Here is a 15,882-nt window from a genome sequence, read left to right as displayed (position 1 = left end):
TCTTCTGCAGCCGCCCCAAGTACAATGCATTGCATTAATCCAGCCTAGAGATTATCATAGTATAGAGAACTAGAGCAGAGCTACCCATGTCCAAATAAGGTCAACCTGGGTCACCGGTCAAAGTTTATAGAAGGTGCTAAGTGCCATGTAGCCTTCAATGTCAATGTTGGATCCAAGAGCGCCCCCCCCAAAATCATGCAACTTATATTTTGGGGGGATGGGTAGTGTGACCCTATCCAGAACAAAATGCATCCCACTCATCTAGTGAGGGGGAACCACTCGATGGGAGTGTCTCAGTCTTGTCTGTGTTGACTTTCAGTTTCTTATATACCTTCCTGCAATCCTGGCAAGGACTCTGCACAGCTTCCAGTTCCCACAAGGCAGGTGGTGCCACCTATCCCGTAGAAAGTAGTCCCCATCACCTTGGCTATGTGGCCAGTCCTATCTGCCTTGTCTCTTCCCAGCTCAGATTGTGTCTTCCATGGCTAAGATGTGGTCCCTATTCTTGGGAAGACAGCAGTGCTCACTGAGAGAGCCAGTGTGGTGTAGTGGTTAAGAGCAGTAGACTCGTAATCTGGGGAACCGGGTTCGCGTCTCCTCTCCTCCACATGCAACTGCTGGGTGACCTTGGGCCAGTCACACTTCTCTGAAGTCTCTCAGCCCCACTCACCTCACAGAGTGTTTGTTGTGGGGGAGGAAGAGAAAGGAGAATGTTAGCCGCTTTGAGACTCCTTAAAGGCAGTGAAAGGCGGGATATCAAATCCAAACTACTACTACTACTACTACTACTACTACTACTACTCCTACTCTTCTTCTTCTTCTTCTTCTTCTTCTTCTTCTTCTTCTTCTTCTTCTTCTTCTTCACTGAAGCAAAGAAAAGTCATTCATGTTTGCCTGTGGACATTCCCCAGTCACTGGCCACTGTGCTCCCAAGGGATTTGGCAATGTGATAGTATTAATGAGGTATTCCTTTGTTTTCATTTACACTCCTCCTCCTTAGGGCGATGTTGGATTTCCTGGGGCCAAAGGAGAAAGGGTAAGCAATGTTTAAAGAGGTCAACACAGTCACCTCCAGGCTTGACTACTGTAATTCGCTCTACGCGGGGCTGCCCTTGAAGCTGTCCCAGAAACTCCAGCGGGTGCAGAATGCTGCAGCGAGGCTCCTCATGGGGTCTCTGCCATGGGAGCATATTCACCCAGTGCTTTTCCAGCTGCACTGGCTCCCGGTGGAGTACAGGGTCAGATTTAAGGTGCTGGTTTTGACCTTTAAAGCCCTTCACGGCCTAGGACCCTCGTATCTACAGGACCACCTCTCCCGGTATGCCCCATGGAGAGCCTCAAGGTCCATAAATAGTAACACCATAGCGGTCCCGGGCCCTAAGGAAGTTAGATTAGCTTCAACTAGAGCCAGGGCCTTTTCAACACTGGCCCCGGCCTGGTGGAACGCTCTGTCTCATGAGACCAGGGCCCTGCAGGATCTGATTTCTTTCCGCAGGGCCTGTAAGACAGAGTTGTTCCACCTGGCCTTTGGCTTGAAGCCAAACTGATTCCCTTACCCTCTTTCTTTTTTCTTTTTTCTTTCTCCTCCTGTGATGAGGCTGCGTTTTAATATTTCAATATTTTAATTTTGTATTTTAATTTTGTTTTTAAGTTGTATTCATTCAACTTGTTTTTATTATTGCTTGTTAGCCGCCCTGAGCCCGGCCTTGTCCGGGGAGGGCGGGGTATAAATAAATATTATTATTATTATTATTATTATTATTATTATTATTATTAACACTGCAGGTGTCAGGGAACTGCCATCAGTGCCGGAGGGAGAGAGCAAAATCCAGAGGGATTCCAGAGAGCGTCCCGGGATTGGGAGAGGCAGCCCATCTTCTGGGGAAGAGAATCAGCATAGCACCAGTGGAGCAGGGGGGCAGATGGGGGAAGCGGCGAGGCGGTCCCATGACTCCTTGCCTGGGACCAGCGGGGAGAGTAGGGGTCCTCCGCTGCCTACGCCCTCCTTGCGCGTAAGACTTTCGCGCAGAGAGAGTAGGAGGAGACTAGGCGTCAAAGAGCTTCTTTGCTGGAAGAAGTTTAAGAAACGCCCACTGACGGATTCTGCCAGCGATTGAGACAGCCACGAGTGAGTGGCTGTCCGGACAGAAAAGGTTCACTGAGGCAACCCAGCCAGGTGTTTGCACTGGCTTACGCACGAGCAACCCCTATTACCATTACAGCAGGGTAATGGGGTAGGTTGAATAGACCCAAACAACTTGCTCTTTTTTTGGGGGGGGGGGAGATCCTCATCTTCCCATCACCGGGCGTCTCTCTTGGAATCATACCTGAACAGTAACCTCACCTGCATGATGATGTGGGCAAGAAAATGAAAAGGGAAGGTGGGGTGAAGTTGGAAACAGAGCCATCTTTCCCATTGGTCTTAGTGGTTCGTTGCGCCAGGGCGCTGGCCTCTCAGGGGCACCCCAGGGAGTGGGGGAGCTGCACGAATTTGCCAGCGGCCTCCCCTTTCCCTGAACGCCCGCCAGCTGTGGCCCATCAACCATATGGCTGGCGGGTGTGCAGCTTGCCTCCCAAGGCTCCGTGGGAGGAGAGCGATCCCCTCAGAGGCTTGGGGAAAGGTCAACAACTCTGGGAAATGTGGGGGTGAGGGCCTGAGGGATCTTTGCACCACAGCGCCGGATAGGCTATGCAGGAATAACATCTAAATCAGGCATAGGAAAACTCCAGATGTTTTGAGACAATTCTCATCATCCCTGACCACTGGTCCTGTTAGCTAGGGATGATGGGAGTTGTAGTTCCAAAACATCTGGAGGGCCGAGTTAGCCTGTGCCTGAGTTTTTATTATTTATTTATTTATTTATTTATACATACCTCGCCCATCTGGCTAGGTTTCCCCAGCCACTCTGGGCAGCTTCCAACAGAATATTAAAATACAATAGTCTATTAAACATTAAAAGCTTCCCTAAACAAGGCTGCCTTCAGATGTCTTCTAAAAGTCTGGTAGTTGTTTTTCTCTTTGACATCTGCTGGGAGGGCGTTCCACAGGGCGAGTGCCACTACCAAGAAGGCCCTCTGCCTGGTTCCCTGTAACTTCGCTTCTTGCAGCGAGGGAACCGCCAGAAGGCCCTTGGCGCTGGACCTCAGCATCCAGGCAGAACGATGGGGGTGGAGACGCTCCTTCAGGTATACTGGACCAAGGCCGTTTAGGGCTTTCAAGGTCAGCACCAACACTTTAAATTGTGCTCAGAAACGTACTGGGAAGTCTTTCAAGACCGGTGTTATGTGGTCTTGGCGGCCGCTCCCAGTCACCAGTCTTACTGCCTCATTCTGGATTAGTTGTAGTTTCCGGGTCACCTTCAAAGGTAGCCCCACATAGAGCGCATTGCCGTAGTCCAAGCGGGAGATAACCAAAGCATGCACCACTCTGGCCAGACAGTCTGCAGGCAGGTAGGGTCTCAGCCTGCATACCAGATGGAGCTGGTAGACAGCTGCCCTGCACACAGAATTGACCTGTGCCTCCATGGGCAGCTGTGAGTCCAGAATGACTCCCAGGCTGCGCACCTGGTCTTTCAGGGGCACATTTACCCCATTCAGGACCAGGGAGTCCTCCACACCTGCCTGACCCCTGTCCTCCAACTAGAGCATGCACCACTCTGGCAAGACAGTCTGCCATTTGTCTATGAAGAAATGGGTTTGCAAAGCAGCTTGTCTGCCAGTGCAACAAATGAATTTCTGATTCTCCCTCGCTGGAGGAGATGCTCAAAACAAAATAAAAGAAAAAAAAATCCTTCCAGTAGCACCTTAAAGACCAACTAAGTTAGTTCTAGGTATGAGCTTTCGTGTGCATGCACACTTCTTCAGATACACAAGGTCTTTAAGGTGCTACTGGAAGGAATTTTTTTTCTTTTATTTTGTTTTGACTATGGCAGACCAACACGGCTACCTACCTGTAACTGGAGGAGATGCTGTTTCCCAGTCATAAAGGAATGTGTAATGCCCTCTCTGAAGAAAGTGTGAATAGAACATTAGGCGGAAGTGGGTGAATTAAACAGCACAGGAGATGTGATTAAGTTGACAATTTGCCATGGCAGCATTTACTAACCTTTTCCTTTTCTATTCCACATTTGGACTTCCTCCATTCTAACCTTGCCTGCTTCAAGACCAATTAAACATCATTTGCCAGTCTCTTCTATGGAGCCACGTAAAGCAAGAATGGTTCCTGGAGGCAGGAAAACATTGATTGTGCTTCCATTTTGATGCTCCATTTTCCTTTCCTGAAACAAAACAACTGGAAAGCAATGATCCTGTGAATTCACACTGCTCTGAATTTTGTGATGCAGTTTCCCAAACAATGTATACAAAAATTGATATACAGTGGTGCCTCGCAAGACGAAATTAATTCGTTCCGCGAGTTTTTTCGTCTTGCGATTTTTTCGTCTTGCGAAGCACAGACTTTGGAAAAGCTTCAAAAATCACCAAAGTCTTCAAAAACCTCAAAAAAGGCTACCACACCGCGTGCTATGAGTTGCTCCTCGAAGTGAATGCACAGTTTTAAGAAAAAGGAAACAAACTTGCAAGACAAAGGAAACAAACTTGCAAGACGTTTCCGTCTTGCGAAGCAAGGCCATAGGGAAATCCGTCTTGCGAAGCAACTCAAAAAACGAAAAACACTTTCGTTTTGCGAGTTTTTCGTCTTTCGAGGCATTCGTCTTGCGGGGTACCACTGTACTAGGGGGAAATGTGTGCAGAAGTGTGGGGGAAGGGGGGAAATAGTGGCAATAGCATTAAAAAATGCATGATATTAGGGGAAATTGCAAAAATGTGCATATTAGCCAAACCTAGAATCATGGAACTGTACAGCTGGGAGCCCAATCCCCGTGGAATGCAAGAATCACAACTAACCTCCGTACACCAGTGCCTGTGTGTTAGAAGACACAGGTATTTAAATGATGGTGAGTTTTCATGAGGACTTTTGAAAAACAGAATGGAAAAAGGAAAAACTGGGAAAAGGCTGAGGAAACAAGAGAAGTGGAAACTGACATATGTGTCCACAAGGAATAGCAGTACATCTATTTATTATAATAGTAATAATAATTTATTATTTATACCCCGCCCATCTGGCTGAGTTTTCCCAGCCACTCTGGGCGGCTCCCAATCGAGTGTTAAAAACAATACAGCATTAAATATGAAAAACTTCCCTAAACAGGGCTGCCTTCAGATGTCTTTTAAAGATAAGATAGCTGCTTATTTCCTTCACATCTGGCTGTCCAGCTTTCTTTCTTTTTTAATCCAGCTTCAGTTTCAGCTCTGACTCAAGGCGAACTCATCATGTAAAGGCCTTTCTCTTTTCTGTGCTTGAATCATAGGGAGACCCCATGACGACATTTGGACCGCAAGGCTACAAAGGCAACAAAGGCGATCCCGTAAGTTGGGCTTTTTCTTGCTTTCTGCCAGGAGTTTGCTTTCTCCATCGCTCACAGAGATTGGTATGGGGAGCCCCCCGTGTTAAGTTGTGGGTGAACATATCAGACGACACAGCGATTCTTCAAACAGCTCTTGTTTATTCAGAGGCCAGAACAGAACTGAACTGAAGGGCTCAGTCAGCCTGCTTATATAGAGCTCCAGTACAACGTTACTGTAGCAACTTTCTAAAACTATCCAATCACTGAACGTCACTTTCGATCCTTCATTTGCATAACTATCTACAGTATCCCCCTGCTGGCCCAGGGTGAGAACTTCAGTACATAACACCCCTGTTTCGTTGGTCTTACGCTACTGATCCCGCAAGCTACTCTCTGTGCCACCACTGAACTTCCTGTCTAGCCAGGTGAGCTAGAATCTTGCCATGTATCAGACGCTCAGCACAGGTGGAACAATATTTTTTTATTGGAAATGTTATTTACAACATAACATAACCCCCTCAATATACAAATCCACCCTCATTAAACGTGAACATAACATACAATGAGCATAACATACAACAATACAAACAACCAAATATAAGACTTCCTTTATCCTGTATCTGGGCTCCTTATTCACTTCTTATAAGCTGTTTCCTTTATGAATAATTATTAAGATTTTTCTAATTATAACTTAAATATCCACAAAGTCTCCTGCAGACATTAGTCGAAACAAGTCCAAGTGTGTATTTTAGGACACTGTTTTGTGAAGTATTCTCTGCATTTCCCCCCGTGCTTTTTGAAACTCTTGTCTAGTGTGATCTCTAATTGCCTCTGTTAATCTAGTCAGTTCAATAGACTCTGTTTGTCTTGCCATTCCTTTTTTTGTTGGCACAGTTTCTTTTTTCCAGTTTTTAGCAATTAGGATCCTTGCCGCTCCTGTGGCATACAGGAATATTTTCTGATCTTCTCTTGCTATGCCTGTGTCCGTTATCCCCAGTAGAAAAGCTTCTGTATTTTTCATAAAGTTATACTTAAACATTATTTTAAGCCCGTCATATACTATGTTTCAGAAGCTTTTGATTTTTTTCACGGGTCCACCAAATGTGTATAAGTGTCCCCTCTGTTTTACCACACCTCCAGCACAGATTTGTTTTTGTCTTATACATTTTAGTTATTTTGGTAGGTGTTAAGTACCATCTATAAAACATCTTGATTACATTTTCCCTCAATACTTCAAAGGCTGTAAATTGCACAGGTGGAACAATATTGTGAATAAAACCCTCCAGGACCAAAGGCCTCTGAATAATGCCAGATCTTTGGCATCATGAATGGGAAAGAGCAAGAGAGCAATTACCCCCATGATGGCCACCAACTTGGACTGCTTTAAGATCAGTAAAATTCATAGATCATAGAATCTAGCTGGCAGGACCGTGACCTGGTCCAACCCCCTGCAATTTAGGAATCTTTTGCCCAATGTGGGGCTTGAACCCACAGCCCTGGGATTAAGAGTAATAGTAACCCTAAAAGTAATGGATTTTGACAAATCCCCATTATCTGGTTACAGCCACAAGCAACACACAATGTTCCACAACGACTCCCAACTAAAACCACATCTGGATCCAAGTGGCTCACAGTTAACTCTCTACCTTCATTTGATATAGATATGGTGCTCAACCATGGTTATTTCCAACTGTGATTTACTGTCCTGACCCTGGTTAAGACCCTAAGATATGGTGAAGCCATGGTTTAGCCTACCAGGTTGAACAGCCCCAGAGGATGTGAACAAGGATAAGTCAGCAGGGCAGGAGAGGTTATGGAATGCAGACGTAACCATGGTCATCATAACCATGGTCATCCTAACGGAGCTCATATATATATATCATTCATAAATATAAAGGCTTTTTATTTGGAAAAAATAGAGTTATGTCTGTGTTGCTATTTAGGGTGAAAGAGGCCCTCCAGGATTTGATGGTGACAAGGGTGAGAAAGGAGAAGATGGACCAGCAGGAGAAAAGGTTCCTTTGATTTTGTTGAGTTCCTTAACTGTAACAGTTAAAACTTTCTTTAAAACTGTCTTTAAAACTCAGTGGTTGTGGTAGAAGATTGCAATTGACTATCCTTCTGGTTAATATCCATTTTACTACATAAAATGTCTTGTGGGCTTCCCCAAATTGTGCCCTGTGTGTCAATAGCTCGTAGACTGCACATTTCCATGGAACATTAATAAGCAACCTAGTGGCCTTTTGCTGAACAATTTCTGACTTGGGCAAAAAAACCAATCCAAAACCAGATAAACACTTGATTTCCACGCAGTTTGCTTAAAAGTCATCCCTCATCCTCGCTGAACCTGCAACTTTGGACACCCAAATCAAAATTGTTAAGTTGTGGGTGAACATATCAGACGACACAGCGATTCTTCAAACAGCTCTTGTTTATTCACAGGCCAGAACAGAACTGAACTGAAGGGTTCAGTCAGCCTGCTTATATAGAGCTCCAGTACAACGTAACTGTAACAATTTTTTAAAACTATCCAATCACTGAACGTCACTTTCGATCCCTTATTTGCATAACTATCTACAGTATCCCCCTGCTGGCCCAGGGTGAGAACTTCAGTACATAACAAAAATGATGGAAAATAATTTTATAAATTAATAACTTTGGGCACTAGCCTGGGCGAAAGAGTACTGCAATGTATCTTTCTTTGCGTGATCCTTCAATGTATTTTTTCCCCTTTCAGGGAGTGAAAGGAGAAGCCGGGGCGAAAGGAATCATGGGTCTGTTTGGCACAAGAGGCCCAGTGGGGCAAAAGGTCAGTCCGAATGGCTCCCGTGTTCACACATGTAGCCTGGGGTTGGGGTGAATTAACCTCTGTGCCAACTAAGCAACAGCCTCACATCATATGTTTCCTCCAGATATCTTGTATGGCTTGACCAAAGCAACACAGGGAATGGACGTCAAAGCTAGCAACAGGCAAATGTTCTCTTTCGGTGCAAGAGAGAACCTAGCTTCCAAATAATCATGTGTGTGATGAAGAACCATCTCTTCATCCAGCCTTTCTCAACCTGTGGGTCCCCAGATGTTGTTGAACTACAACTCCCATCACCCCTCACCCCTAGCTAGCAAGGCCAGAGCTCAGGGATGATGGGAATTGTAGTCCAACATCATCTCAGGACCCACAGGTTGAGAACCGCTACCTCCCATCCCTTTTGGTGCCAAATTGCCTGCAGAACATAGGAACACAAATTACGATAAATCGAATTAATATAAACTAAAACTGCCCCCCCAAATTGCTGTACCACCCCTGCTCTTATTTTCCAAGTACCTCCATCCATCTTAACAGTTAATGCGCCAACAATCTGATAATAGTCCATCTAACTGAGAAGACCTCCAACCTAATAAATAGCTGACTCCTTTTCTGCCCTGTTTGCTTTTAGTCATGGGGGGGGGGGTGAGGACCCTGGGGAGGGTGGGCCAGCTGCAAAGCTCATTTCCCCATTGGCTGGGTCAAGCGCCAATAATCCTGGGGATTCATGCCTGATTGGCCAAGAAGCACCGTAGCAAAATCCTGTTCCAATGTGTCCTTTAAAAGGAGGGTTATGCTGTCAAGGGGTTGAAATAGTTGCCCAGTCCAGGTTGCTCCTGTGAGAAGGGATGGGAAAGAAATGTTGATCAATCTGCAAACCTGATTGACACTTTCTGACACAACACACTACATGAACTGAAACACAACTGTCTTTTGAAATGCATGCTTCTACATATTTGGCAGCGCAATATTCCATCCAAATGATGTGTGCAGAAATGCATATCAGGGGAAAGTATGTAAAAATATTAGTGAAAGTAATGTATAGTATTCAGGGGAAATTGCTTGCAAAAATGAGTGTGTTAGGGAAACGGCATACAAAAATGTGCATTTTAGAAGAAATTCACATTAACTTGCTGATGTATATGAATAAAGACTTTTTAAAAAAAAAACACCTGCAAATTGATTTTGAAATGGGGAGAAAATGAAAACAACAGTCCATTGCTCCTAGCCCTGGGAGTTAGAAAACACTACCTGCAGTCTAATTAGCAAAAGAGTTTAGGAATCGTCTAGGACCTTTCATCAAAATCCTTCAGGTGAGCAGCTGTCTAATGTGCTCAGTGCCATTTCCACGTGTTGATTATTGTCTTTACTTCCCTGGCAGGGTGAGCTGGGAGAACCTGGATTGCCAGGATTCGCTGTAAGTCAGAATTCCCCTCTGTGGGTTGTTGTTTTTTTTTTTTCTTTTCACTTTGACTGGATTGAATGAATGGTCCAACTAAACCCAGTGTCCTGTCTCCAGCAGTGGGACCAAGAGGTTGTAGACAGAGCGAAACGCACCAAGCAGCACTCGTTGAACATGCTGTAGTAGTTATTATTATTATTATTTACATCATTTTACATGTTTATGGGGCGTGGGTGGTGCTATGGGTTAAACCACAGAGCCTAGGACTTGCCGATCAGAAGGTCAGCGGTTCGAATCCTCACGACGGGGTGAGCTCCCGTTGCTCGGTCCCTGCTCCTGCCAACCTAGCAGTTCGAAAGCACGTCAAAGTGCAAGTAGATAAATAGGTACCGCTCTGGTGGGAAGGTAAACAGCGTTTTTGTGCGCTGCTCTGGTTCACCAGAAGTGGCTTAGTCATGCTGGCCACATGACCCGGAAGCTGTACGCCGGCTCCCTCAGCCACTAAAGCGAGATGAGCGCCGCAACCCCAGAGTCGGTCATGACTGGACCTAATGATCAGGGGTCCCTTTACCTTTACCTTACATGTTTATATCTCACCTTTCTCCCAAGTTGGGATTCAAAGTGGCTGAGAATGTTTAAAAACGCTATTGTAAAATGCAAAGTAATGAATAAAAAAAAAGTAAAGGACCCCTGACCGTTAAGTCCAGTCGTGAACGACTCTGGGGTTGCGGCGCTCATCTCGCTTTAGTGGCCGAGGGAGCCGGCGTTTGTCTGCAGACAGTTTTTCTGGGTCATGTGGCCAGCATGACTAAGCCGCTTCTGGCGAAACCAGAGCAGCACACGGAAACGCCATTTACCTTCCCGCCAGAGCGGTACCTATTTATCTACTTGCACTGGTGTGCTTTCGAACTGCTAGGTTGGCAGGAGCAGGAACCGAGCAACGGGAGCTCACCTCGTCGCGGGGATTCGAACCGCCAACCTTCTGATCGGCAAGCCCAAGAGGCTCAGTGGTTTAGACCACAGCGCCACCCACGTCCCACAAACTAGTGAAAAGCAATGGTTAAAGCTGGCATGAAAATGCAATTTTCTCTGACAGCAGCATTTTCTGCGCCTTCATTTTCAAAGGACTTTCTGAATAAGGAGGTCTGTCCTTACGTTATCTTCTTTATGGTTTGCTCTGATGACTTCCTGGTTTATTATTATTTTACACAGCTTTCCAGCAGACAAAAGCTTGTTGCATGCTTATCTTAATGAACCTGCAAGACGGATAAGGCTGAGGGACAGCAGTTAGCCCAAGACCACTTGGCAAGCACATTTGTGGTAATGAGGGGTGTCTAACACTCTTCCCCCACCCACGATGGAAAATGCATATTTGCAGGAAGCCATGTCTAGTCAAGTAACCTTTATTGGCATCACATAAGAACATTCAGAATACATTTAAAATAGACAGGCCAGTGTGATCTCGTCGCCATCCCAACAGCACAGTCACCCGCCAAAGGGCAGAAGAGGCGAGCAATCCGCCTCACTCTGAGGGTTTCCAACAAGGGCAGGATCCTGTAGCATACTTTGGCGACAGAAAATCAAATAGAGGAACTTAGCTACTGTCTTGGTGAGCTCCTGGTCTCTCCCCTATAATAAGAAGTGCATATCATGACAAACCTAGACAGCATCTTAAAAAGCAGAGACATCACCTTGCCAGCAAAGGTCCGTATAGTTCAAGCTATGGTTTTCCCAGTAGTGATGTGTGGAAGTGAGAGCTGGACCATAAAGAAGGCTGATCCCCAAAGAATTGATGCTTTCGAATTATGGTGCTGGAGGAGACTCTTGAGAGTCCCATGGACTGCAAGAAGATCAAACCTCTCCATTCTGAAGGAAATCAACCCTGAGTGCTCACTGGAAGGACAGATCGTGAAGCTGAGGCTCCAGTACTTTGGCCACCTCATAAGATGAGAAGACTCCCTGGAAAAGACCCTGATGCTGGAAAAGATGGAGGGCGCAAGGAGAAGGGGGCGACAGAGGATGAGATGGCTGGACAGTGTTCTCGAAGCTACCAGCATGAGTTTGACCAAACTGCGGGAGGCAGTGGAAGACAGAAGTGCCTGGCGTGCTCTGGTCCATGGGATCACGAAGAGTCGGACACGACTAAACGACTAAACAACAACAACAGTAACTGGAGCACACCTTGGAACAGACAAACATGGCAGAAGCCAACACGGTGCCCACTGTCTGTTTCAGACTGCAGCTGCTCTCTTGCCATGATGAACTTAGACTATTTTTAAAAAAATAAAGCCATGCAACCAAAGAAGATTAAAACCAATAAGACACTACAGTGGTACCTCGGGTTACATACGCTTCAGGTTACATACGCTTCAGGTTACACACTCCGCCATTGGTCACACTCCGCTAACCCAGAAATAGTGCTTCAGGTTAAGAACTTTGCTTCAGGATAAGAACAGAAATCGTGCTCTGGCAGCGGGAGTCCCCATTAGCTGAAGTGGTACCTCAGGTTAAGAACAGTTTCAGGTTAAGAACGGACCTCCAGAACGAATTAAGTACTTAATCTGAGGTACCACTGTAGAATAAAAAATGGCAGCTCCATTTACAAAGCTTCTCTGAAACAGCAGAGTTTCACAAGGCACCTTTGGCTATTATGGGAGTAACTGGATACCTGATCTATGCACAAAACTCTCACCTGCGCAAGTGCTCCAGGTGGAACCGGTTGTGTAAATGTGCTTACATGTGCATGATGGGCCCAGTGAACATATGAGTCTGCCTTCTAGGTCATGGCTCTGGCTAGCTCAGTACTGCCGGTTCTGTCTGGCAGCAGCTCTCCAGCACCTGCTACTTGAGAGCATTTAGGTCTCCAGCTGTTTGGGGACTACAATTCCCATCATCCCTAGCTAACAGGACCATTGGTCAGAGATGATGGGAACTGTAGTCCCAAAACAGCTGGAGGGCCAAGTTTGGCCATGCCTGGTTGAGCTGGAGATAATGAGGCGGCCCTGTTTTCACACAGAAGGTCTCTGTTCAGTCGCCAGCAGTTCCAGGTGGGCTGGGAGAGAATCCTGCTGCTGCAGTTGGTGTCAACAATATTGTTGTCTAGATGGACTGTTGGTTTGCCTCAGTACAAGGAAGCTTACTGAATTATGAAACCTCTACACCAGGCATAGGCAAACTCAGCCCTCCAGATGTATTGGGACTACAACTCCCATCATCCCTAGCTAACAGGACCAGTGGTCAGGGAAGATGGGAATTGTAGTCCCAAAACATCTGGAGGGCCGAGTTTGCCTATGCCTGCTCTACACAGCTGCAGAGGGGTAGATGGGGCTTGTCAACCTGGGGAGGTAGCCCGTCTTGGAGAAGGAAAGCTCTGGTTCTCAACCTCTGCTACCTTCTTCAGGAGAAGAAAAGGCTGAGGAGTTAAACCCTACACAAATTTGGAGCCCCTAAGGCAGTTGGATGGTGCCTTGTATGCCTCCTTCCGGCAACTCCTGCAGTCAAACCGGTGCCAAAAGTCTTGTTCCGCTTTCCTTTGGACCACATCAGAGAGGCCAAGAAGAGGGTCTTGTCATCTGGGCAGCCCCAGGACTCCCAGGCTTGCATCCCAGGGAGGTCACTTCGACGCTGCTGGAGCAGCAGTTTGGCTTCACCCTCAGAGGTGCACTCCATTGCTTCTTCGGACAGACAGATGCCAACTGAATTGTGTTTATAACAGGGGAGGCTGGTTCATTAGGATAAATAAAGCAACACCCCACCAGCTCCAATCTGCCCTCAGCCAGCCCCTGCTGGGCTGCCCACTCCCTGCCATTGGGTCCGGCGCCACCTTCTGGTAGTCTCCCCTCCTGCTGCCCTACCACTCCCACTCTGCACAAGTCACCACTAATGAAACTAGCAGCTTAGGGAAGCGGTGGAAAGGAGAGCAAAGGAAAAGATGTTTTGTTGTAGCAGGGAAGGAACCAGAGATACACCCCCTTGCCAGGGTCCAGGGAACAGCTGCTACCATCGATTCGCCGACATTTACGTTGCAAATCTTCCGAGAGCAAACAAAAGCACGATATTAAAAGCTTCTACAACAGCCATTATAAAACAGGAATTATTGATCAAGTGCTTGAAGTAGAAAATGCTAAGTGATAAATGAAGCAGGAACAGGCAGTGAAGTATTGCAGCGGCAGAGGAAGAGGGGGAGAATGGGTTAGTATTAAGCATGTTTTCCGTGCCCCCCCCCCCCCCCGCTATGCTAAAGAGGAGCCTCCACACACACTGATGATTTGGACTATTACTTCCATTTGCCCCTCAGCCACATGGCTTCCCAACTCAGGCTTTCAGAGGATCTCCTGGGCGCTGTGGCTTTCCCAGTCGCTAAGACCATGTTAAAAACTAGGCTGTGGGACATAGATCACCAGGAATTAATCTCAGCTGCGGGGGAAAACATGCTCCCCTCTTTATTTTCAACTCTCTTGGGCACAGGAATTTAATCTTAATTATTTACAATTTTTGTTTAATCCGGAAGAAAGAAGGGCCTTTTTGCTGGCTAGGTTCAATTCTAATCCTTCTTTGGGGTAGGTTTGCGGGTTTGGCAGAAGGAGACAGGATCTGCCCATGCGATGCCCACCTGGTGGAAACTCTAGCTCACATGGTCCTTAAATGTAAAATGTATGATGATCTCTGCCAACAATTTCTAGACTATCTATGTATTGCAACATGGAAACCAGAGACAGAGGCCAAAGTCTTGGAGCCTCAGCTTCAGGATCTGTCCTTCCAATGAGCACTCAGGGCTGATTTCCTTCAGAATGGAGAGGTTTGATCTTCTTGCATTCCATGGGACTCTCAAGAGCCTCCTCCAGCACCAGAATTCAAAAGCATCCATTCTTTGGCCATCAGCCTTCTTTATGGTCCAGCTCTCACTTCCTGGAGCAGGAACCGGCAAGCCACTCCAGTATCCCTGCCAAGAAAACTCCATGGACAAAGACAACAGGTTCCAGTTACTACAAGTGGCTTTTGCCAGCTTTGCCTCAAATTGCAGAGGATGACTCACCAGAACTCTCCTTTCCTTTGATGCAGTATTTGAATAAAAAAAGATGTTACCTGGTTCTTCTTTTTTTATATAAAAAATAATAATAATATTAAAAAACAGAACGCACTGAATATATATTTCTCATCCAACAAATGGCTGAAAATTGATGTGAGCCATTAAGTGTTGTTGATTCACAGGGCAATCCATCTCGGGGAGACGACTCATGTACAGGAAGCATATTTCATTCTCTGCGAAACCCTTTTCAATCATTACCTCTCTAGCAGATACAAAGCCAGATGTAATAGAATTTTTAATACCAAAGAAGGGAGATGAGCTATCAAAGAGACGTCTGTTGCTAACCACTCCATTGCCCCATCAAATTTCAGCGCTACGTTTCTCCCCCACCCCCCTATCTATTATCTTCTGCGGCTCGCCTGGTTTTGTATGTGTATGAGAGAAAGACAGCACTTTGCAACTGGGAATTTAATACATATTTTTATGCGTTTGCAGCTCCCTAGACTCCCTTAAATTCCTGGGTCCAGCAGGGAGTTAGAATTTAACCAAGGCAAATGTTAAAATATTAGCCAGGCCAGTTTCCGAATGAGGTAAATTGCCTGGGAGATGAGCCATTAAGAAAACAAAGGAAAGGTAACAGCCCATTAAGAAAGCCAGGTGACAAATGGGTGAGGCCCCTCCTCCAGCTCTGAGAAAGTGATAACAAAAGCCAGAGTTGAGAGTTGGACATCATGTGACTTGGAGGCTAAAGGTTGCACTCTAGTAAAAGCAGCAAGCTAGAGAGAGGGTCAGAGCCTCGGCTGATTTCTGTTTCCAAAAAAAAAAATGGGAGAAACAAGATGTTTTTTGGGGTGTTGAAGTTGTGAACCCCTCCATTGCAGGCTCGGGTTGTATATATGGGTAAATAAACCTTAAATCATCCCTGGTCCCACCCTGAGCTGTGCCACCTGCTCGCTTTTAGAATGTTGGGAGTCTGGGATGGAACGTTCAGACACGGGGATGGAATGCTGAGAAACTCTTGTCTATCTAGAGCCATTCATAATTTTCTCGCTCCCCCAGGCACACAGCAGGAAGGAACTGTGTATTATTTCATTTCAGGGAACCGCTGGGCTCGATGGGAAGAATGGTATGAAAGGGGCAAAAGGAGACAGAGGCCTGCAGGGCCAGAAAGGGGAACCGGTGAGCATTTTTAGCATGGATTTCCCTTCCTTCCTAACATCCCCTGCTGTTCATGTGACTGGAT

The 15,882-nt window shown here is 46.2% G+C and overlaps 1 protein-coding gene across 1 annotated transcript in view; it reads left to right on the top strand.

The window, feature by feature from the left end:
• Positions 1-15,882, top strand: part of LOC307224864 (uncharacterized protein) — a gene marked incomplete at its 5' end in the record, with an annotated part of 180,555 nt that overhangs the window by 121,303 nt on the left and 43,370 nt on the right. The window contains 6 exons of the mRNA XM_079992034.1: positions 1,001-1,036; positions 5,370-5,426; positions 7,349-7,420; positions 8,143-8,214; positions 9,590-9,625; positions 15,738-15,818. Of these exons, the coding sequence (XP_079848160.1) occupies positions 1,001-1,036; positions 5,370-5,426; positions 7,349-7,420; positions 8,143-8,214; positions 9,590-9,625; positions 15,738-15,818 (354 nt within the window). The remainder of the gene's footprint in view (positions 1-1,000; positions 1,037-5,369; positions 5,427-7,348; positions 7,421-8,142; positions 8,215-9,589; positions 9,626-15,737; positions 15,819-15,882) is intronic.

Source organism: Podarcis cretensis, assembly GCF_951804945.1.
Source record: "Podarcis cretensis genome assembly, chromosome: 10".
Classification (NCBI taxonomy): Eukaryota; Metazoa; Chordata; class Lepidosauria; order Squamata; family Lacertidae; genus Podarcis; species Podarcis cretensis.
Note: the sequence above shows the minus strand (reverse complement) of the source record. Positions and strands in the feature narration are given on the sequence as shown.